The 22632-nt window shown below is 39.5% G+C and overlaps 4 protein-coding genes across 4 annotated transcripts in view; 2 read left to right on the top strand and 2 right to left on the bottom strand.

Annotated features, from left to right (window-relative positions):
- Positions 1-1283: 1283 nt before the first annotated feature.
- LOC116307156 (putative palmitoyltransferase ZDHHC24) lies at positions 1284-4870 on the bottom strand. Its single transcript, XM_031717307.2, has one exon. The coding sequence runs from the start codon at positions 4692-4694 to the stop codon at positions 3855-3857; it is 840 nt and encodes a 279-aa protein (XP_031573167.1). The 5' UTR covers positions 4695-4870; the 3' UTR covers positions 1284-3854.
- Positions 4829-6964, top strand: LOC116307155 (protein-tyrosine sulfotransferase 2-like). The gene is made up of 2 exons (XM_031717306.2): positions 4829-5661; positions 6052-6964. Exons 1-2 carry the CDS (start codon positions 4910-4912, stop codon positions 6245-6247), a joined length of 948 nt encoding a protein of 315 aa, XP_031573166.2. The 5' UTR covers positions 4829-4909; the 3' UTR covers positions 6248-6964.
- A 1747-nt stretch (positions 6965-8711) lies between these two features.
- LOC116307151 (bone morphogenetic protein 7) lies at positions 8712-13106 on the top strand. Its single transcript, XM_031717303.2, has 2 exons — positions 8712-9122; positions 11254-13106. Exons 1-2 carry the CDS (start codon positions 8777-8779, stop codon positions 12114-12116), a joined length of 1209 nt encoding a protein of 402 aa, XP_031573163.2. The 5' UTR covers positions 8712-8776; the 3' UTR covers positions 12117-13106.
- LOC116291014 (prolyl endopeptidase) overlaps positions 12875-22632 on the bottom strand; it is a 42692-nt gene continuing 32934 nt past the window's right edge. Inside the window, exons 15-21 of the mRNA XM_089035085.1 lie at positions 17559-17675; positions 16240-16335; positions 15459-15506; positions 14485-14538; positions 13829-13985; positions 13405-13473; positions 12875-13057 (exon numbers count right to left, since the gene is read on the bottom strand). Coding sequence (XP_088891211.1) covers positions 12992-13057; positions 13405-13473; positions 13829-13985; positions 14485-14538; positions 15459-15506; positions 16240-16335; positions 17559-17675 — 607 coding nt within the window. The 3' untranslated portion in view covers positions 12875-12991. The remainder of the gene's footprint in view (positions 13058-13404; positions 13474-13828; positions 13986-14484; positions 14539-15458; positions 15507-16239; positions 16336-17558; positions 17676-22632) is intronic.

The following is a 22632-nucleotide window of genomic DNA, read 5'->3' on the forward strand; positions in this document are numbered from 1 at the left end:
CTTTTAGGCACCATCCAATCACAACAAATGACAGAAAATCTTTAGATGTGGTTAAATGGTTATTGAATGGTTAAATGTATCCAAAAAGATTTTATTTAATGACCTACTATTAAGTTTTAAATGTATAAATGGTATGGCCCGGAGTACTTATGTAAATATTTAAAAAAACGTTCCACAGTTCATGGGAGAAATACTAGAGGATCAAGTAGCATGGACATTCCTGGGTGCAGGTTGTCAACGGAACAACGCTGTTTTTATTATCGGGGAGTCAGCCAATGGAATGCACTTACTACTGATCTAAGAAATAGTATAAATATTAATAGTTTTAAATGTGGCCTTTTTAAAAGGATATTTAAAAAAGATTAGATTAGTATTTGTAGTTTTTATAGATTATCCTTATAGATTTCGAATAATTAAGTTTTCGTATATAGTTGTGATAATTATATTATATGCATATGGTTTTAATGGATTGTAAATTATTCTATACTTTATTTCTGTTACATTGTGGCTGAATAGCCCTGTCAAAGGGAGCCTCAATAAAGTTTGTATGTATGTATGTATGTATTTTTAGCTCACTCTGTGTGAACTTGTGAACTCCTAGATCAGGTATTGGGACCTGGTGGTATGCAAAACTGTGGCACAAAGTGCAAACTTTTAATGATTTACAGGGAAAAAATCCTTCATTGAGGAAGTAGCCATTATAAAATGAAATTTGACAGCAAATACAAGACAAGAGGCTCTGAAATGGCACAAAAACAATGTTGGAACCTAGGTAAGAACCTGGCTTCTGATTGGATGGTTCAAAAAATGTTAAAATAACCTTGAATTGTTCATGGTTCAAGTATCCACACAGTAATGGTTTATTACTTGATCAGTTGAAATGCATAACTCAATATCCCTTGAGATATAAATAACAATGAAACAGCTTCAATGTTGGTTGATGTAACAAGAGAAGCTAATGGGAAATGCTTTGTATACATGTAGTTAACCAACATGGCGGCTACTTCCTAGACATCCCGCATATCAACATCTTGTTGCATACAGGAAACATACGTTTTCTATTTATTAAAAATCCCCTTCCCAGGCATCCCAGCCACTTTTTAGACAAATTTGATAGGAAATATAGGCTGTGCAAGTTCTAAATATAGGAAAATATAGGATTTTTTCCCAAAAATATATGCACTTTATAGGAGCTAAGATAGCTTTTCGGTGGCGTAACCAGGGATTGGGAGGGTGCATAGGCAATGATTTGCAGAACTAAAAAGCCATAAAAAAAACAGAACCAAAAAAAAAGAGGGCCATTTTATTTCCTTCGTCATATGCTAAACTGTGTAAAATATAGATGTATCAATCAGCAGTCGTCCTATTTATAGGAAATATAGGAGGTTTTCTTTAAATATAGGCTCTTTATAGGATCCTATACAAATTATAGGAAATATAGGAGGTCTGGGATGCCTGCCTTCCTATATGCACTCTAGTTGTCAAGAACTGTGCTGTTTGAAATGAGCTATGCATGCACACAGCCTACTTTGCAAAGAACTAATGAAAAAGCATTTGAAAATACTTTTTTTTTAAATAAAACAAAACAGGTTTTTCTAAGCTACATTAACAAAATTTCTAATTAAAGAGAATTGTATTTGATTTGTGCAGTAAAATGAGGGATGATTAATCACATTCTGTTCTTTTTTCTTCAAATTTTTTGATTCTTACGGATCCCAAGAAATTATTATTTCTTCCTAATACTCTTTAACTTTGTTGATATTATTCTAATTTATAATTATTTGAATGTAATTCTTAAAGAAGATAGGTATGGATTGAAAAAATATTAAGATAGAAGTTCTACATATTTGAATTACAGAAACCCTAAACTACAGAGCATAAGAACTGTTTTTGTTTCTTTTTATCCCTCTTTCTAACTTATAAAGACACATGTTTTATCGTAACAGTTACCAGAGATACTGTCCATAATCAAAAAAAAAATCAAAAATCAACCACTCCCTCTTTCTATTGTTTGATGTCGGGTTTGAATTTCGATAGCAAACCTGTCCTGGGTTTTGAATTCAGCATTGATACTAACAGGGGAGAGCAGGGCTGAATTCAAAACCTTGGACTGGTTTTTAATCGAAATTCAAACCCTCCATCAAACATTAAAAATAGGGTTTGGTTGTTTTTTAAACCAGTTAAAATGCAAGTGACCGGATTTCCATTGCGGCCCTCAATCTTGAATTTCAATGCAAACCCTTGCCCTAGCCCCAGGGGGTGTACTCGGGTGGGTAACATGACGGGGAGGTCCAACACATTTTTTTGGGTTGACCATTTTTGTTCCCGGTATTTTTTTGCGTCAAGGGACCAGCCACATATTTTTTTAGGTCTCGAAATGAAATGCGTATTTTTTTGGGTCGTCATATCTCCGAGTTTTTGTATCAGAAAATTTTTTTCCAGCAAGGCGTGAGTGAGTCCCTCAAAATGAATTCAATAAATCAGTTTTGAAGTATTTAAGTCTTGTATTTTTTTAGGTCAGAAATTTGGATGTCATGTATTTTTTTTTTTGGGTGTATAATTTCAGGTTTGAGTGTTTTTTGGGGGGGTTCAAATATGAAGCTGCGTCGGACCCCCCCCCCCCTCCCGTCATGTTACCCACCCGAGTACACTCCTTGGTGCCCTAGCATTTTAACATTTATGTATACACTTATTTCAATGAAGTTAGTCACCTGAAAAGCTTTAAAGCTGAGGCCGACAAGGATTATGAGTAGATTCATTTTACACGTTCAACCGCCTGATAACTGTTCATGGACTTGCGAATCCTTTACCGGTTACAGTCTCACCTCTTCTGAGCATCATCGAGCTGCAGTTTGTATTAAAAAAGCTTTGTATATATATGCTTTTTTGATATGAAAAGTTTCCCATGATGCTCAGTGATCTCAGCTTTCTAGGTTTTTGGTGACTAACTTTATTGAAATAAGTGTAAACCTACTAAGGGTCTATCACAAATCCTGCACTATGTTTGGCTGAGCTTTTAATGATCTATTAGTGATAGACCACTACGAAGTCGTGAAAAGTACGTGCCGAGGCAATTTTGAAACCAAAACAATGTGACTATTTACTACATACAGGTGTATGTTCAAAATTGTTTGCATCAACGTATTTGACAGATTAGTAGGTTTATAAGAAAACAATAAGCCTTTTGCTGCTGACCTAATTGTTAAATATGACAACTAATAGTCCCCTTCACAGTTCCCTGCGCCATCTTGAAACGTAGCCGTGCCTTTGCATCGAAGTGACACGAACGGTGAGCTTGCAATGATAAAGACCTTTTTTTAACATCTTGGACAATTATTCACATGTCTCTATCATTGCAAGCTCACTGTTCATGTCGCTTTGATGCAATGGCACGGTTACCTTTCAAGATGGCACAGGGAACTGTGAAGGGGACTATTACAAGATGCATGTGTGATGTTCATAGTGATCACCTCTCACCAAGGCAACCTGGGTTTGATTCCTTGAATTGTTTTCCTATGTGAATAGGGATGTTTGTTGGTTCTCTGGTATTTCTCACTCCACAAAGATCGACTTCTAAATTCAAAATGGAATTCAGTGGATGCTGTGGAAATGCCACTGTTGAATGCAATTTCATTTATTTATTTTATTCAAGCAAGCTACAGTGCTCCATGTTGGTGCACTTGTGACTACCTAGCTCTTCGTTTTAAATATAAATTTTTCTAAATTGAATTTTTCTAAACCTTGAAGCAAACTAAGCACATTACAACGTTCTTGATACTTTTTGTTCCTAGTTCTTGAGGAGGCTTCATGAAAAGTTTGAAGTTTCCATTTTTTTTAGATTATTTGACATCTACTTACATATCTTTCATGGACTCAGTTAGTTGAGTATAGTTAGTACCATCCCCAGGAAGTGTAGACGGCACAGTAGGCCACAGCCAGGAAATGTACCATTTTTTCCCCAAAATCTCCACAAAATTATCTACCACACCTTTGTCGTAGAGACGCTTTTTCTTCTTCCGCTCATACGAGGTTTGACCACGTGAAATAATGTTGACTTGGAAGAAAAGAAGAAAGGAGAACATGACGAAGGCAAACAAAGAAATTCCAGCCATAAAGGTTACGAATGTCTGAAAGACTGTAGTATGTCCAACCATCCACGATAACATTGGCATAAACATAGTGAACATGGTGGCCCAGCCAAATGTGCCAATAACAGAAGTAACGTATTGCCAGTGGAAAATATTCGCGTATAAAGCACCCAGCCACAAGTACAGGGCTAAGAACAGATAATAACGGTAGTTGGAATGGCCAACACATTTACCAGCGAAGATACAGTGATGATCTCTTCTCAACACACAAACGTTACAAGCATGGCAATGGTGAGCTCTTGGTGGGGCGTTCATTTGGCAATAAGGACAGTACGTCCAGCCTGGCTTTAGTACTGATGGTAAAGCTAAGTTAGCACCGGTTATATCCGTCATGATTACTTGATAAAGATTAGAGAACACATTTAAGAATAGAAATAAGCCGCAGACGACGTGGATCAGATACCATGGCGAGAAAGGCTCGTGGAACTCAGGCAGAACAACGAAGAGCTCAAACAAAGCGATCACCCACAACATCACAAACATGAATACGAATGCTGCCAAATCCGAACCTTTCTTCGGTAAAATACGATGAATAAAGGAAGCCATGATGTCATTTGACTTATCCAAGACCTAAAACCAAAGAAGTCGTCGCCAAATATTGGATATTTAATGAATAATATTGGTTTAAACTTGCTTCCAGTTGAAGAACCTTCAACTATGTGCTCGTACAGGACTGGGAATCAGTACACAGGAAGCCCAACAAGAGCCGAACCCGCTTCAAAATCAGCGCGCGGGTCTTAAAATCCTCGTTACCGCAGGCAATGTTTGTAAGGAATCGAGCTTTAATATCCACAGTTTTGTTGGGTTTTATTTTCGCAATAGGAATCCTAAAGTTGCAGTCAATTTTTTTCAGTTCAGGACGTTCAGATGATAGATTATTATCAATCATATTTGTAGGAGGATTTCCCAGGAGTGGGACGACGTTAATGAGAGTATTGCTCGACAGTCATCCTCAGATAAGATGTGGTCAAGAAACTCATGTTATTCCAAAGCTATTACTTCATGTTGGTCACTACAAGAGGCGAGAAAAGGCTCGACTAGATGCTGCTGGAGTGACAGAAGACGTTTTAGACTCAGCAGTTGCTTCATTTATTTTACAAATTATTAAACGACACGGTAAATCAGCAGCTCGCTTATGCAACAAAGACCCCTTGACGCTAAGAAACATGACTTATCTTGCAAAACTTTTCCCGAATTCTAGATTTGTACTGATGGTTCGTGATGGACGCGCTGTTGTTCACTCATTGTTGTCCAGGAATATTGTCATACGTGGAATCCATAACTATAGCTATGAGCACCTGTTAAGAACGTGGAGTGATACCATGACAAGTATGACAAAGCAGTGTTATTCTTTGATTCCTCGACAGTGTATTTTGGTACATTATGAACATCTTGTGCTGTTTCCAGCCCAGACTATGAAGAGAGTAATGCAGTTTGTGGGTGTTGAATGGAATGATCAAGTACTCCATCATGAACAACTGATAGGAAAGCCAATGGGACCTGTCGTCTCCAGGTACCTGTTTTATTTACTCAACTCTCTTTCCCCGTCGTTATATGTCAGTAGAGTTACCTTTGTTGGTTCTCTATAGCTTGGGCTTTGAGGGTTTTTGTCCAGTTCTCCGCCCGGTTTTCCACTTTTCTCGCAAAACAAAATCTTACATAAATTGCAATAGTCCTGAATTCGCTTGAGACACTAAAGCTAATATACAGGAAATGTCTACTTGGTCCGATATTAGGCCACAGTTCATTTTTCTTCACAAATTTACGATTTATCCACGTGGGTTGTGCAACATATAGAGCACGCTAGTTTGATAACTGTGTTAATTCCAGTCGATCAGTGGTCCAGGCTTGTAATCATCCACACGCCCAACACTCATACACTGAAGTTTTTTTTTATTGACAGGCTTGAAAAATCTAGTGGTCAAGTGAAGCAGCCTATCTACTACAGTTCTCTTTACAACTGGACATATGTTCTGCCCTCGACGGTAAAGCGATCTGTTGATAAACTGGCCCCAGTCCTTGCAGAGCTTGGATACGAAACAACAAGTGATGTACCTGACTATTCTAAGATAAAGTTCTCTGTTGGTGGATTGACATAAAGGGAAATGTCTACAGATTTTCTGAGTAACGCTACTAGTCACGCACTGCAGTCACTGCAACGGTATCACAAGTTTTCTTGACTGAAAGATTCACTCCCAACGGCAAGTGACACGTATAATAAAGATTGCAGGCGGCTAGGAAGGAATGAACATTGAAAACAAGCCTGCACATAAGCACACATGTGTGATAGGCACACTTGCGTGATGAGTGGTGCATTTAACGATTAGTACCGCAGGCCGAATGAAGACGAGAGGTCTAAGTGTTTTAGTAAATGGATACGAAAAAATTGAAATTTAAAACAAATTGCGTTGTTTCGTTTTTCAAAACCGGCTCTTTTCGCTACTAGTAGCGCAGCCAATCAGGGCGCAGGATCTGCGATAGACCATCCGTAGGTATATACGCATGCTACTTTGGGAGTCGTCCACGATCATCTATTATATCCTTTTTTTATTTATTTTTTACTCAAAATGTTTGAATATCTATCTATTGTATTTACATTTCTTTATTTGTGATCAGTAAAAATAACATTGAATAGCGCGCCGCAACCGTGACGTCATAAAAACGAAGACAAAGGCAAAATTCGGACAAACAAACTTACAAGTTTACTTTCAGCAGATAATTTTCTCAGCCGATCGCAGTTGATCTTAGTTTACGTGGGTTATTATTGTAACTTTAAGTAGAAATAATAAAATCGGTTCGTATAATCCTCGTAGAGGTTAAACAGAATGCAATGTTTGTCTGAATCTTTAAGCTATTTTTAGAATCAGCGCGCTGCGCTATTGACTGAATTAATGGGAGACTTTGCTCGTAGTACAGTTTTATGACAAGAAAGCATGGACAGGTAAGGTTTTTCCCCAAGCGTAAAATTTTATGAATGAAAGCCGGTTCTGCGAAAATTACCCGGTGGCCGGGAGAGGGGTGTCGGGTACTGGGGGAGATAGGATAGGGGCTGACCTTACCTAAGACAAAAATATATTTAAAAACTTAACATGCCCTATTTAAGACACAACACTGCAATTTATTCCTAGTTATAAACCCTTGCTAGCATCAAAAGGAATTATACCCTTTCAGTTGGAAGATACCAACGCGCCAGGCTCGTACCCCGAGGAATGAGACCGAGGAGCTCTAGGCACGAGACTGGATACCGGCGCCCTAAAAATCGTTTGGCTGCAACTGGTGAGACTTGGAAATGAACCTATCCAATAAGATGATCCGATCAAGACCTGATCAACATCATGGAAATGGTACGCCTGTCTAACACCAAAATACAAAGAAACCGTATTCTATTCTGCGAACGTCCTCGTACAGTTCTCCAACCCCCCCCCCCCCCCCCCCCGGGAAATTAGCGACATTTGATATTCCACTCGAAAACACTTTAATAGCGACTTAGAGGAAGGCAACCCCGGAAATGTTATTTCCCTTGACGTAATAATTATGCGAATAGACGTCAAGTCCCGCCAAGATAGAGTTTTATCGAAGATTGCAATCGAATTCACAATTTTTTGACAAGCAACACATAAAACCGTTACGAATTTATGTTTTGAAAAAAAATTAAAAAAAAAATAAACTGGTAAATATTTCCATCTACATTGTAAAGGCATGCTTGTTGGTTCCTTCCAAACATGAAGTCCTGACTACTTTGTCTACCACGTGATCATGAACACGTGTCGCTGTAGACTTCAGCCTGAGATAATATTAAAAGTAGCAGCTTGGCTCAGTTTTTGAAATTGCATTTCTGTCTTATTTTACGATTACTTACACACACACAAAAAAAAAAAAAAAAAAAAAAAAAAAATTAGTGAATTGATTTCCTAAGCTTGTTTACCATATATTACCATAAAACGTCCAAAGCTGAAAAGTCATGAAATCGTTAGATAGATTTAGTCGGGTGACTAATTCAGAAGCAAGCGGTCTCTTTGATGGTCCTCAGCAGAAACTGGTCAGTGTCTTGAATAAAGGAAATGACTAATGACAGCCAAAATTCGCGCCAAGACCCACTTTCATGAGGTTTTCAAAAACTCTTTTCATTTTTAATATAAAACATTACATTGATAAGTGTTGGCTAAAACCAAACGATATTTGGTCTAAACTTGACTTTCCGAGTATAGTCTCTTGTCCTTTTCCTTTACTATACAGAGTCGGGCCAAGTTAGTTTTGTAACTTCTTCGCGAGAAGTGATGACTACAGTGGTTGTAAGTTCCAGAAGTAGTTTTTTACTTCGAAAAAAATATTCTCGAGTTATTTTTGCCGTATTTACGTGACTTAACGGCTGACAAGCTCCAAAGAAAGAAATTTACGGACAATTTTAATTCAATGGCTAATTATATCACTGCAGGAGTCGAATTATTTGTGATGACGAACTACAAACAACAACGACGGATGGTGATTGGGCAGGAAGAGAGCAGATGACCTTCGGGGCGATAGCGAAGAAAGCTTGATTGGCATTTTCATTGTTTTGTAAAGAATACCAATATTGTATGATCTATGCAAGGGGTCTCGCATTGAACAGATACTAAACGAGTTACAGTATGTTGTTGAGAAAAATGCGTTTGACGATCTTTTTTCTTCTGTGCCTTTTGATTGCTGTACTTTGTCAAGGAACACAACCAAAGAAAAATGTCGCCTCGCAAGATGTTGGCATGTCTTCCACTTTTAAACAAGAGATATTGAATCTAATGGGGCTCCCTCGTAGACCACGACCGAACATGGTAACTCGTCTGTACGGCCGACGATTCTCTGCTCCGTTGTACATGATGAAACTCTATAACAGTCTATCGCAGAACCAGACTTATCATGATGGATTCTGTTGTAATGGAACTATAGCAGATTGGAGAGCATTAGGAGCAGATACCATCATGAGTTACTTGAATCAAGGTATTTTATACTTAAACGCGCCCTGTGTGCTTTTGATGTTGTACTGTCAATTACATATTACGATTACTCGCTCATAAATATTGTTATCCTAAAATACTAAATTCAATTTTTGATGCTTCTTGAAGTATTGTAGTTCAGCGGGAATCTAATAGCGTGGGGTTTATCATTTTGACATGAATATGGTTTGGTAGATAAACGAATAGTTGTAATTCGTTTCATAGCAGTTTCGACCCCAAGTTTCCTGCGTGTTGTGCTTATAATTAATGATTACATTCCCACGTGTTTACTATTAATCCGGTCGCCTTTTCCAAGTTCATGTTGTTTACACTGATAAAACTGAAGGTCGTTATCAATGTGTTTAGTCTTCGACTTTCCGCTCCTTATATTTCAGTTTTGATTTATCAAAAAATATTTATAAGTAAATGGCTGTTACGATAGGAATGGGGTATGACAAAGACGGGGTAGGGGATGATAGGGGAAGGTACAGTATCGATCAAGGCTAATAAACAAAAATAACCCACCTTACAGCAGTTTGGAGGACTTGACCTTTGCGAATATAATATTCAGCTCCTCCTCGATGAGTTTAATGAAAGCTAAAGTCAATGAACATCCGGATGCAGCAGTAGGCTTTTTTAGGGACGGACAATAGCGCAGCGCGCTTATTCTAAAAACAGCTTAAAGATTCGGACAAACATTGTATTCTGTTTAACCGCTACGAGGATTATACGAACCGATTTTATTATTTTTACTTAAAGTTACAATAATAACCCGTGTAAACTAAGATCAACTGCGATCGGCTGTGAAAATTATCTGCTGAAAGTAAACTTGTAAGTTTGTTTGTCCGAATTTCGTCTTTGTCTTCGTTTTTATGACGTCACGGCTGCGCTGCGCTATTAGATATAGGCTGTGTTTTCACTAGGACAATTTAAACTAGCTTAAATATAACACCGGAAATAAGGCAAAGTTAAACTACCTAGCAAGATGGTTTAAGTTGTCCTACCAAATAAATGGGCCAATCACAGTGTTATTGTTGAAAGGTGGTTGTCGGATTAAAACACCTCCAGGAATTTTAGGCAAGTTAACATTTCTAGTGAAAACACGGCCATAGTCTGCGTAAATCCCCAAAAAATTTCAAGCAAGCATTTTACCTACGAAAGAAAAAAAAAAAAATCGCGCAACCTCTCCTTTTAATAAACAAATATCGAGCAAGGAACAAAAAATGCGTTCAGGGCTTGATACAAAAAGCAAAAAACAAACAAAACCTTTGCAGTTAAGCAATCATCGCTTGGGCAAGTTGACAGCAGTGAATTTGACACCTACTTCAACCGGTCATCACAAATCCATTAATATGCATATGTAATGTTATAGATGTCACTACCTGTGTAACTTTTCTTAGGGCTTGTTGATATGGAGACGAGCCAGCCCGGTAAGTGGGCTAGCCTGCTTTGCCGAGATGAATTTTTGATTGCGTTTATATGGGAAAATTCAACCCGCTTACCGGGATGCAAATCAATCAAGCGATTATCCAGCCTCGTGTGCATACGTAGTAGAAAAACATTCAGCCCAGTAACTGGGCTAGAATATTTTCATCCCGCTTAACGAGATCTCAGTACCTTTCAACCGAGAAGCTCGGCAAGCGAGCCAGCCCGCTTACCCATATAAACGCAAAGGAATTTTTACAAAGAAAATAGGCGAAGCCAAGATCTCGGTAAAGCGGCCCCTAAGTTTTGAATCATTATATAGCTTTGCTCCCCTCGGCTTAACCTTCTTGTTCCACTGACTGAAACCTCCGGGGGGAAATATTGTCTGTGAACGTCGCAGCTCTTGCTACGAGCGGCTTAATTGCAATTTAAGGTTTCGCTTTTTATTTAGTCTTACGTCTGTAAGACGAACTTCCAGAAACGCTTATTTGTCAGGAATATGGTTTGTTTGCGGACGCGAAAAGATGCGTGGGAATGAAATAAAAGTATGTCCAGAGAAGATTGTCTGCGCACTTTTGTCTGCGCACTATACCTATACGTTACATCAGTCAACCGGCTTCAAAATAAAATACAACGTATTCTTATTATTTTATGCACTGAATACACTGGCCATGATGTTGATATGAAATTATTTTGCTTATGTTCTGCAGTGAAAGGAAAGCGACCCAAAATCTCCCACCATCATGCAATCTTCAAATTCAAAGTCGAATCTCCTCAAGGTGAAAAAGTTACAGCAACAGAGTTCCGTCTGTACAAGGAAATCATGCCAGCAGACAAACAGTCGTGGCGAAACTCCACGTATGTGGTTCGCTTGTACCAAATCATTTACCCAGCCCAGGTATTAGATCTACTGCAGACTAGAGTATTACGAAATTGGGAGAGTGGATGGCAGGCGTTTGATATCACAAAAGCTGGCAAAGTTTGGTCCGAAAATCCATCCAAAAATTATGGTCTCGAGTTGTCAATCGTCAATCTGTATGACGAAGAGGTCAGTCCATATCGGGCTGGTTTTGTTGGATTTCATGGGCCTCAAGAAAAACGACCGTTTCTGGTTTCATTTTTTCGCCAAGATGGCAATGGCGAATATTTCAAGCGATTTTACCCAGAAGAGGTACGTCAGCACCGAGCTGCAAGAGTACCGCGTTCTCTCGACTCTCAATTAGGCGGGGGAGGGGGGAACTATCAGCAAGGCGGAAGTAAATTATGTCAACTTCGTCTTCTGCATGTCAGTTTTCGTAAACTTCGCTGGCAAGATTGGGTGATCGCGCCTGAAGGTTACTCCGCATTCTACTGTCACGGAGAGTGCTCTTTTCCTTTGAACTCCAATATGAATGCAACAAACCACGCTATCGTACAAACGCTTGTCCATCTGATGAATCCCAAGACAGTACCCAAACCCTGCTGTGCACCGACCAAGTTGTCTCCTATATCTGTATTGTTCTTTGATGACAGTAATAACGTTGTGTTGAAAAAGTACAACAGCATGGTTGTTAAAGCTTGTGGTTGTCACTAAAGGTACATTGTTCATAAGATCAGCAACCGTTCAAGATAACAGAAGACGTATCAAACGGCTAATGTCTGGTTTCACGATAGTTTTAGAATGAGGAATTCATCTCATGAACTTGGTGAACGCAGTGTACATTAAGTACGACAGTGGATATTATTCGGAATGATTTCAGGGGGGGGGGGGGGATCTGTTGTCTGGAAAGGCATCACATAGCGCCTTTTTAGGTCTTACCTTCTCCTTCATTCTTATTTTTCAACTCCAGACTAGTCACCCAATGCACCCCGAAGATCAGTCATGAACATCAGTCATGATTTTTGAAAAGTATGATTTTTTAAAGAAAACCTTTGCTTGACACAAGAGAAGACTGTTTTCATGCAGAATTTCAAGTTTTGAAAATTTATATCTTCGTGATTTTTGAAGTTACTTTCTTCAAAATCCAAGATTTTTAACATACTCTTTCCTGCTATCATAATCAGTCTTCTGTCTCGCAAGTTTTGGAGTTACACGATGAAAACTCATTGTAGAGAAATGATGGTCATGGTGTTGCAGTGTAAAGTACGAGCTACGATGTGGAAGTGTTCCATAAACGTGCTTTGCATGAAACATGATAAAACATTAAGTACAGTATGAGAACCTCTATTAGTGGCCAAGCGCAGGAATTGCCAAGCGGCCGCAAAATAGAGGCTGTCTGTTTAATGAGTGGCCGCTTTACAGAGGTTCTGCATGACTTCAGTCTATATTAGAGATTAAATAGATAACTAGGATTTGATGGTGCAGTTTTTATTGTTTTTAGAGCAATATATCAGTTTTATTATCAGTACATTATAAATAAATATGGAAGATAATAAGATACTAGCTGACTCGATGCTTGTTATAATACGTTAATCAAGCCATTTGGCCCCAACATTACGTGCAATAAATGAGAAGATATCGGAATACTCTTCAATCTGTAAAACAAAAATATATTCATGTAAATTAATAAAGGATTTCTAACAATATGGGAGTGATTTTGATTGAAAAAGCAGCTTCGACTACCACCATGCTCAAGGGTCAAATAAATGTGGGCTCTAAGCAACAACGCTTGTCTTTTTGTTAAAGCTGGAATAATGTTATCTTAAAACACATTGCTAGACCTTTGAGCAAACTAAGCCGGTTTAAAAAACACTAACGTAGTGAGGTCTCGGTCATAGGGGGAGAGATACAATGTACCATTTTCCCGCCAAAAAACGCGTGCGCGTTTCATCTTTCTAGTTTCCCGCCATATTCAAAGGTTTCTGCACTGGCTACGTCTTACCAGTTTGGCTGTTGGCTTGCCAAATCCATGACCTGCCTTTGTATCGACCCGGATCAATAAGGGATTCGACTGTCAATCAAAAAATATTGCATATATGAGGTTTATATAACTGTCACAAATTCTGTGTTTATATCACAGCACAGAGAGCATGTAGGAGAAAGCTTTACTATTGAAATAGAAAACGCTCGCGTGCTGTGTGGAGGTATAAATAACTGTTATCTCGCATTCTGCTTGGTAAGAGCATTCATATCCAAAATAACGGCTAATCTAATATTTATTTGATTAAAAAAATAACAGTGTGCTTGCTCCGCCACTCATCGTGCTTCTTCAAAACACTTCTCTTGTGTTCTGTCATTTCCCCCCTTATCACTACACACAGCACATGCGCGCGTTTTCTATTTCTTCAGTACACAAAACGACGTACCTGATGCTTGACTCCACCCAATGTGTGTTGAAGTTCAGCAATGTACTTGAAGGAGTGTAAAGGAACAACACGGTCATCATGGTCAGCAGTTAACAACAACACTGCGGGATACTGGACACCATTATCTGGGACTTTGATATTGTGAAGTGGAGAGTACCTGGAAATCATCCATGGATTGATAATCTAATGAGATCATAGTTGTATTTTGCGATCAAGTTCTTTACTTTCTTTATCTTTAACTTTTGTACGACTTATGTACCTATTTCTATGTAGATATCCTAGACATGAGTGAAAAACGTCTGCGCATGCTCTGAATCCGTATGCAAATTAGTCAAAACATAGGTAAATTTGACTTTCAAACATGCCTGATAAATTGGACTTCATAAAATGTTAAAACTTAGTGTCCATGCTTGAAACTTAAGGCTAATTCTTTGATATTGTGTTTGTTAATACAGTATCTTGGTCTGACAAAAGTATACTCTTGAACGTTTTTGTATACTTGGAGAAAACAAACATTGATTTTCTCACTCAAAAAAAAAAAAGTGCACGCATGCGCGAACGTTTTTCTCTAGTGTCGATATCCTAAGTATTGAACTGGAAGGGATTGCCTGCACTTCCCAATCTCTCTTTGGTCCTTAGAATAATCAAAAACTTACTTGATCAACCATTCAAATTCTTCTTTTTTGTCAGAGCATCCAAAGTCTGTGGTCCTGTTGATAGAATGATCTTTGCTGTCATCTTTAACATTCCGAAGATTACACTAATGATCCTATTTCACATGATAGAGTAAGATTACTATATCTGTAAAACAGTGCTTATACAATCAATTACGAAGGCCTTGTCAGGTTCTGGGAAATGACATAATTCTCCTCTGAATACACTGTCGATATGAAACATGTGTTTAAGTCTCCATACTTTATGTTAGGAACATTCCACGAGTCGTATCACTAGATACATCTAATTAGGTTAACGTACTTCCCATGCAGGGGCGGATCCAGGGGGGTTCGACCATGATGCTTTGCGTTAAAACGATAGAAGTTCTTATTTGATGTTATAGTGATATAGGGCAATTCTAACTGAGACAACCGTTAAACAAATTCAACTTGTTTCTTTGACTTTTTAGATATAATTGCAATATCTAACCCGGGGGGGGGGGGGGGGGGGGTACTCCGCCAGAATTTGGGTAGGGGTGTTCCGCTGGGATTCTGAAAGGGGTACCCTGTTTATGACAAAAAAACCTCAAGTTTGTGGACCCTACGATAAAAGATATAGTTTATTGCACTGGGTTCCTGTTTCAATTGCTTACTATCAATCACGTGACTTTTTGCAGTTGACTGGGGGGCAAACAAGCGGTTGACTAGGGGGCAAACAAGCGGTTGACTGGGGGGCAACTAACGGATGCTAAGTCAAAACATATCAAAATAAGTCCTCAAACTATTGTATATGGCTATTTTCACGACATCAAACCAGAAAACAAGAGATCAAAACAACCTACAGGATTCTACAAGCCATCAAAAAAGAGCTATTACCGGAAGTGACGTCTATTGATAGCAACCTATTATTATGTCAGCTCGCGTATTGTTTTTTTTGACGACCATAATAACCAGTACCCCCCCGGTATCTAACTTACCACGCATGTCCAATGGTAAACTTTTGGAATTTCAGCATGTCTGTAACTCTATCAGAGAAAGGGAAAAACAATTTTTGTGCAAAAATATTGTATAAAAGAAATATAAGATAGCTATTCATGTCCCTGTATTGTGATATAAGCCCACTGGGAGCTATAGAGCACTGGAAAAGTTGCTTATCTCGTGCTCTACAGCTCTCAGCCTGTTAACGTTAAGGTACAGAGGCATGTAAGAGTGTTTTATGTTCCTTAAACAAATGTGACTTAAACGTCATTGAGATGGTCTAAAGTACCAATATATACCATCTTGTTTTGATTCACTATAAGTATGGAATCCAGTGCACAGGGCATGTAAAGTTAAATGTTAGCTGTTGGCATAGGTTTGAAATATCAATATGCAAATGAGATGACCTAAATTCAAGAATGTGTTAGATTTTGCAGGGTAATTTACACTAGTGTTCTGAAGTGAAATAACCTAAAAGGGTACAAAGCCATATAGTTTACTTATGAGGATGGTTTGCAAATAACCAAAAACAGCAGTACTTCCCACAGCAGCATTTTTGTATAATAAATTAGTCTTGAATTTACGTCATCTCATTTGCATATTAATATTTCAAATGTTTATATCTCATTCAAAAATACTGCAACTATACTACTACACTATTCACATTCACGTTTTGAAAATAAAAAACTTTCCTTGAGACACACTTCAACCTTTGCTATGTCGAGCTACAAAAAAATTAGTGGGACATGGATTTGTCAAGTACAACATATAGGTACTTACGGTACTTGGGAAATTGCACAACCAAAGAGTTCTGGTCTCTGATTAATGCATGCTGTCACTAACAACCCTCCATTAGATCCACCACAGATTGTAATCCTAGGAAAAATACAGTCTAATATTATTGGCTGTTTTACTTGTGTTTTCCATGTATGGTACCAGGACAAGCATATAGATCACCAAATATGTTTATTGGTAGGCATAAAATAAATGAAAAATTATTGAGTAGTTTGTTGAGTGTATTATGAGAATAAGTATTGTTCTGGACTAACAAGCCTCATATTTACATGGAAACAATTTGCATTTTGACATATATGAGAAGCTAGTCAGTTCAGAACAATAGTTATTCTTATAATACACTCAACAAAATTACTCCATCCTGATTGGACAAGAGGAGTACAATTAAATCCTTAATTGTGACCACCCACCTTATTCTTTACTAGTTTTAAGCCAATCAGACTGCAAGAATTTGTGCACTTGGCAACAAAAACTTTTAAAAATGGCTAAGAATTTGCCTAGGTGATATCTTTTTTGGTCCCTTTGCTGGTCAATGCTGGACACGTTTGTAAAAAAAGCCTTTTAATTGGTGGAAACTCTTTCGTGTTAGAAGTCGTACCTGATATAACACACTTTTTAACACTTTGTTGCAAAAACAAGACTCTCTGTCCCAGGTATATGGAAGACTGCAAATGTGCTACCTATTCTGAAGGAGTCGCTGGTTACCTCTGTTAACTCATTACAACCTATTTCTATTATGGCAGTCATTAGATTATTGGAAAAACTTGTTTTTGCACAAGAGTTAAGAGAGCTACTTATAGCCACAAGATTACAAACAAAAAAGGGGTAGAATAACTTCATAATAATAATAATGCCAGAAAATAACTTATTATTAGTCATTTAATCAAAAAGATCAGTTCGTATATAAGGAGGACTGCAATTATACCATGGCTTAAATTCACAATCAACACTTTTGGATGAAATGCTTGGATCGAGACTTCCACTTTGTGGGTGTTATCCTTTGACTTTCCCAAAGCCTTTGATATGGTATCACATAAGATTGTATGTGATAAGGTTAAGTTGACTGGCATCAACCCTTATATCATCAAGTGGTTAATGAATTTCTTATCTGGAAGAACGCAGAGTGTGACAAGCTGGTTAGGAGGCTCCATTTGTAGAAATCAATAGAGGTGTTCCACAGAGTACTGTTTTAGGACCCAATCAGCACCTTTACATACTCTGATTGCAAGTGTATCCCTGAATTTCCCTGTCGGAACTATTATCTTGATCAGGGCATAACAATGTACAAGAGCTTGGTAACTTACTTCTTTGGTGATGTGTACTTGTTCTTGATCAAGTACTCAGCAGCACACTGGAAGTCATCAAAGACATTTTGTTTGTTGGCAAGCATTCCTCCCCGATGCCAGGTTTCACCATATTCTCTGCAAAAAAAACACAGTTACGAAAATATAGCATCTTTAAGGCTTTCGCATTTGGACATGAAATCAATTGTAAGTGATTTTGGTTTAAATTGTCGTAAATTTTAATATGCATGAAAATTTTGGCTATTCTTAAGGGCCTGGTTTTACAATGCCTGGATAGCGCTATTCTGAGAGCAGATAACTCCTTATCCAGTGGATAAGTCAATGCTGTTATATCCAATGAAATTATCCACTGGATAAGATTTTTCCCTCAGATAGCGCTAACCACCCTTCATACGACTGGGCCCTGAATGATGAAAATATAGACCATTAATACATAATGGCCTCAGGGTCCTTGAATTCCAGGTGAAAAAACTAATACAATTTAAAAATAAGCACCACTACCAGAAGTATCTAAAGTCAAAATCAAAGAAATGTTTATAAGTTCAGTCTACTGAAGTAGTATAGGGAATGGGGGTTCCAGCGCAATCTCAACACGGGCAAGACCCGTGTCAAAAATCCACCTACGGAAACAACCCACTCCAAGTGTGGTTGGGGGCAACAGCGCAAATATGTTAGTCTATATATGGAGTGCGAAGATTGTAAAGAGTTTGTTTATGATTTCTGTGTAAAGTGCTTGAAACCCAAGTTTGTTACCCCACCACCAAATAAGTATATTTGTTGTGACAAGAAAATGCAAATAGAAGACGACACGTCAGCACAGTGTTACGAATGTGGTAAAAATATTCGTAATGCCGTGCCTTGTGCTACCAGGGAACAATATTATTCCAACGGAGGTCGTAAGAAGACGCCATACAAAAGAATAAAATACTTTAGGGACTGGATGAGTCATATCCAAGGTTATCGACCGGTATATTTAGACAACGAAGTAAAGAAGAAAATCATAGACCATTTAGAAGAGCCAACCCCACAAAGTCTACGGAAAACGTTGAAAAAATTAAAGCTAGGGAAATATTACAAAGCTATTCCCTATCTTTTATCTGAAATTACCGGTAAGTCTATTCCCGAGGTTTCTGATATGACAAAAGCCGAGTGGATGTTTTGTCGGCTGGATAAGGATATTCCTTATTACCCTGACGTAATCTACGAAATATTCCATGAAATAGACCCCAACCACCCCCTGTTAGGATGGATTCCAAGGCGATCGACATAATAATGATAACAGCTTTGACCGTGGGTTTTTTACTTTCACGTGGCGGAAGTGGCGTGCCTAGGAAGAACAATGAGTTGTTCACGTGTAAAACAATAGACAACATTCCGATCATGCCCCTTCGCCTTAACAACCAGCAAGTTTGAAAGTAGACTCGATATTCACTTTTAAAATCGCTGGTTGTTAAGGCGCTCAGGAATGTGCCGACGTCAATGATAGCTTCAGACATTTGATTACGCATATGACCCAGACAGCCGGCGTTCGATATGTAAATAGAATCCCGTCACGCTCTTTTCAAAGCAAATTTTTACTGAGCAAGCTTTCTTTGAAGCTCTTCTTTTGCCTCCTGGTAGATCTTTTTGCGAGATTCCTCGGAAAGATCTTTTACGACTGTTTTTTTATTCCTTATGTCCGACTTTAATTTCTCGTACTTTTCCTCTTCGGCTAAGATAAGCGAGAATTCTACGTCGTCTATCCTTCTGTCACGCAAAGCCTTTGAGACAAGGTCAGTGATCGTATTTACTTTAGCCCTTGACAGAGCTATTGTTGTGTCATGCTTGGATATTTTGCTTGACAGCTGTTTCATAATACCCGTAGCAACAGCCGAGATAATACCACAGGCTGCCCCAACGCCGGCCAAAGGAACTCCAACGATTATTCCCGGCCCAGTAAGCGAAGTAGCAACGCCGGAGCCCGTTAACACAACGGATATGGATCCTGAAGTTATCGCAATCTTATGTAGCGTACTCCGGGCTCTAACGTACTTTTTTCTAACTTTTTCATAGTGTTTTGTTTGCCCTTCCAAGTAAGCCAGGATTAAGTTCGCTTTATTCAGACGAAAGTTTTCAGCGTTTAATTCGTTAGGTTCCTTAGGAAGTTCAGGATAAAGTGGAGGCGCTGATGGTATAACATCCATTATATATACTAATGTACGACGCTTTTGGGAATGATATTGAGGAGCAGCCACATCACGACAACAGGGATTATGCCAACTGGAGAGCATTTAGGAAGATGTTTCCGCATGCAGACCCTAGTAAGTTCGAAAGAAGACCCGATGGGATTTACTATAAAGGCTCCAGAATGTACAGCAATGCGGACTTGGAGCCAAAGAACCCAAAACCCGAGCATAAAGAAAGGCAGCCTAATTTTCCAGAGAATTTATTACCGGCAACGGAGGATTACCCATTTTACGATAACAAAGGCGGCGCAAATGACTTTGCTAAGATGGTTACCTCCTTAGAAATCCCCGTGGGTTCTACGACTTTCAAAATAAAAGTCAGAGACATCTTTAGAGAAACTGCCATGAAACATACCTCAGGGAAAGAATCCAGAGAATGGTTATCAGGTCCCAACATGCGGTATTGGTCGCAGCAGTTAAACTTTGCTGTCTGGGCTGCTACTAAAGGATGCGGTATAGCCGCGGACATGTTCCATATTCCTTTCCTGCGATTTCATGTTGCTTTTACTATTCGTAGGATATTGTTTGAGTTAGGAGCACCGCTTCCTAGTGACACTATCTTTAAGCCGAAGGATAACAAATATGACAAAGTCGCATGGGAGCGATTAAGGAATGAGTTTAAGCTTACCAACCCTGATTTTCGCAACAAAGAGGGTGCCGCCCATGGTTTAGGAGAGACTTACACCTATGCTTCGTATGTTGGCGCCAGCATAGAAACTCCGGGTATGGGGTATCCTAGCAGATGGGAATTCTCCGACTTAGGGGGTAAAGCGTCAAAAGGTGACTTGATTTACTTCATAGAAAGCAAAGAGAAATATCCTTGGGCGCCTTTCTTTGCCGCAAAGGGCATTGGACTGAAAAACCTAGCAAGGATTAACCGCAGCATTGAAGCCTTCGTTTACTGCATTCTAGGAGCACAGGTTAGCACTCGCAGCCCCATCGTAGATGCCTCCGGTGCGTCACAGGAAACGCAACAAGTATTCCTTGTCCTCTTCGAAAGCGCTGTTATTGAGAATGAGATCTCTAAGTCGGTGCAGAGATATCAACTTGCAGTGCAGCAGTCTAAAGTGCGACTGGATTACGCTTTGTCGCCTGGTTGTTGGTTGATGCCAAGTAATTTGGTTATCAACGCCAATTCCGTCGTGGGTTACAACAATAAGCTGCAGCGAGCTACCAAGGACATGAAGTTTGGGGCGAACGACGTGAACTCTGACACTCTTAGAAGCATCCCCCATTTCGTGGAGAAGCCTAAGAAGGAGCACGTAGAAAAGCCCGCACCAAAGAACGTAAGGAAGAAGGTTTTGCCTGCGATACCTGAGGAATATGACCATGACTTACTAAAAGCCGGCTTAGCCGCCGCAGGCGTTGGTCTGAGTTATTATATATGGCGATGAACAACCCCTACGTAGCTGGAGTAGATTGTGTTTATACGACTTACACAGGCGAGAAAAAATACACCCAGGCATCTTGGGTTGATGTCACGGGCATGTCCGTGAATTTGAACTACTCAGGAAAGAAGTTAATCCTTTGTAGTATTTGCATTGGTGCGAGTAGTCACGCCAACGTCGGCTTTAGGTTCCTGGATGACAACGGCATACTGCAGCCTATGCGCGCGAAGACAAACAACAGGGAGCCTGCGCATTTCTCCGTAGAGCCACCAACGAATAGCACCGAGAATTTGTCGACTTGGACTTTTCACATGGCAGCCAATTGTCATGGAAAAGTAAAGCTGCAAATACGCGTAGACGATACTGGAAGCGTTTGCGTAAATAGCGTAGAGGGTCAATCAGACGTGGTTTATAATCACATGACCATTAGCACCCTTACGGTGCTTAGCCTTTAGAAGCAAACTATGTTTACTGAAATATATGAACAACCCGCACGTAAGAAACGATAAGTTTTCTTATCATACGGCAGATGGGCCAAGCTATATAGCCCGAAAATGGTGGGACACGGATTTGTGGGTGGAGGTTGGGGGGTTGGGGTTGATCGTTTGTACTATTAGCATTAACACGTGGAATAGCTGTAACGTTGGAATTAGAGTCGTTGATGAAAATGACCAACCATTACTACCTTATAGGAAAAAAGTAGATAGCAGGCTTTCAACCCACTATTCCTTTGAGCCGGAAACGACAACCCCGGAAGACCAATCGCCCGCAACTTTTCACATGATAGCCAATTGTCAATACGCAAAGCTACAAATTTACCCCAGCGATACGCGCCAGGGCACTAGGTCTGGGGTTCGAATGAATAGCATAGGCCTTCCCGCACTTAATGAAGTTTGGAGTCATAAGACCATTAGCACTATGACCGCCATACCACTAGTTCCGAATTATCAAGGCGGTGCGAATACTATCTTTACTTATCCCCAGTCGAGGATGCCTCGGACGCCCGACGACGATAAGCCACCAGTAATACACAAGGATAAGATTAACCCTTCATCTTCTTCAGGAGGACCACCCCAATAGCGACGACCAAGATCCAGATGTTATTCCCTACAAACTTCAACAGTTCTCCGCCGGCCCTAAGTGCCAAGGAAACAACCGAACCCAGCAGCCCAGGAAGACCGGCTGCCATCTTTTTTCCCAAGTCCGTTAGTCCATTGCCTAATTTCTTTACGCCCGCGCCCGTAGCCTTAAGCGCGTTAAGGATTACCCCTACTACGCTCGAAATAGCGACCGCGAATGCCAGCGGAAGACCATACTTCACCAGAGCTCTTTTTACCTTTTCCTTGGTGGTAAGCCCCAATTCTCTTTCCAGGTTGTCCTTTTGCGCTTGTAATTCCGCAACCCTCTCCTGAAGGGCTTCTACTTCCCTTCGGGCTGCCTCCCTTTCTTCTTCGGGGCGCG

Source organism: Actinia tenebrosa, unplaced genomic scaffold, assembly GCF_029948245.1.
Source record: "Actinia tenebrosa isolate PJP-AT-01 unplaced genomic scaffold, QUT_ActTen_1.0 PGA_scaffold3__52_contigs__length_22856419, whole genome shotgun sequence".
In the NCBI taxonomy this organism is placed as follows: domain Eukaryota; kingdom Metazoa; phylum Cnidaria; class Anthozoa; order Actiniaria; family Actiniidae; genus Actinia; species Actinia tenebrosa.

Excerpts from the sequence above, each read along its gene's own strand:
- LOC116307156 (XM_031717307.2), bottom strand. The coding sequence starts at position 4,694 with ATGGCTTCCTTTATTCATCGTATTTTACCGAAGAAAGGTTCGGATTTG.
- LOC116307155 (XM_031717306.2), top strand. The coding sequence starts at position 4,910 with ATGTTTGTAAGGAATCGAGCTTTAATATCCACAGTTTTGTTGGGTTTT. Across the intron at positions 5,662-6,051 it reads ATGGGACCTGTCGTCTCCAG|GCTTGAAAAATCTAGTGGTC; the intron begins GTACCTGTTTTA and ends TTTTATTGACAG.
- LOC116307151 (XM_031717303.2), top strand. The coding sequence starts at position 8,777 with ATGTTGTTGAGAAAAATGCGTTTGACGATCTTTTTTCTTCTGTGCCTT. Across the intron at positions 9,123-11,253 it reads CATGAGTTACTTGAATCAAG|TGAAAGGAAAGCGACCCAAA; the intron begins GTATTTTATACT and ends TATGTTCTGCAG.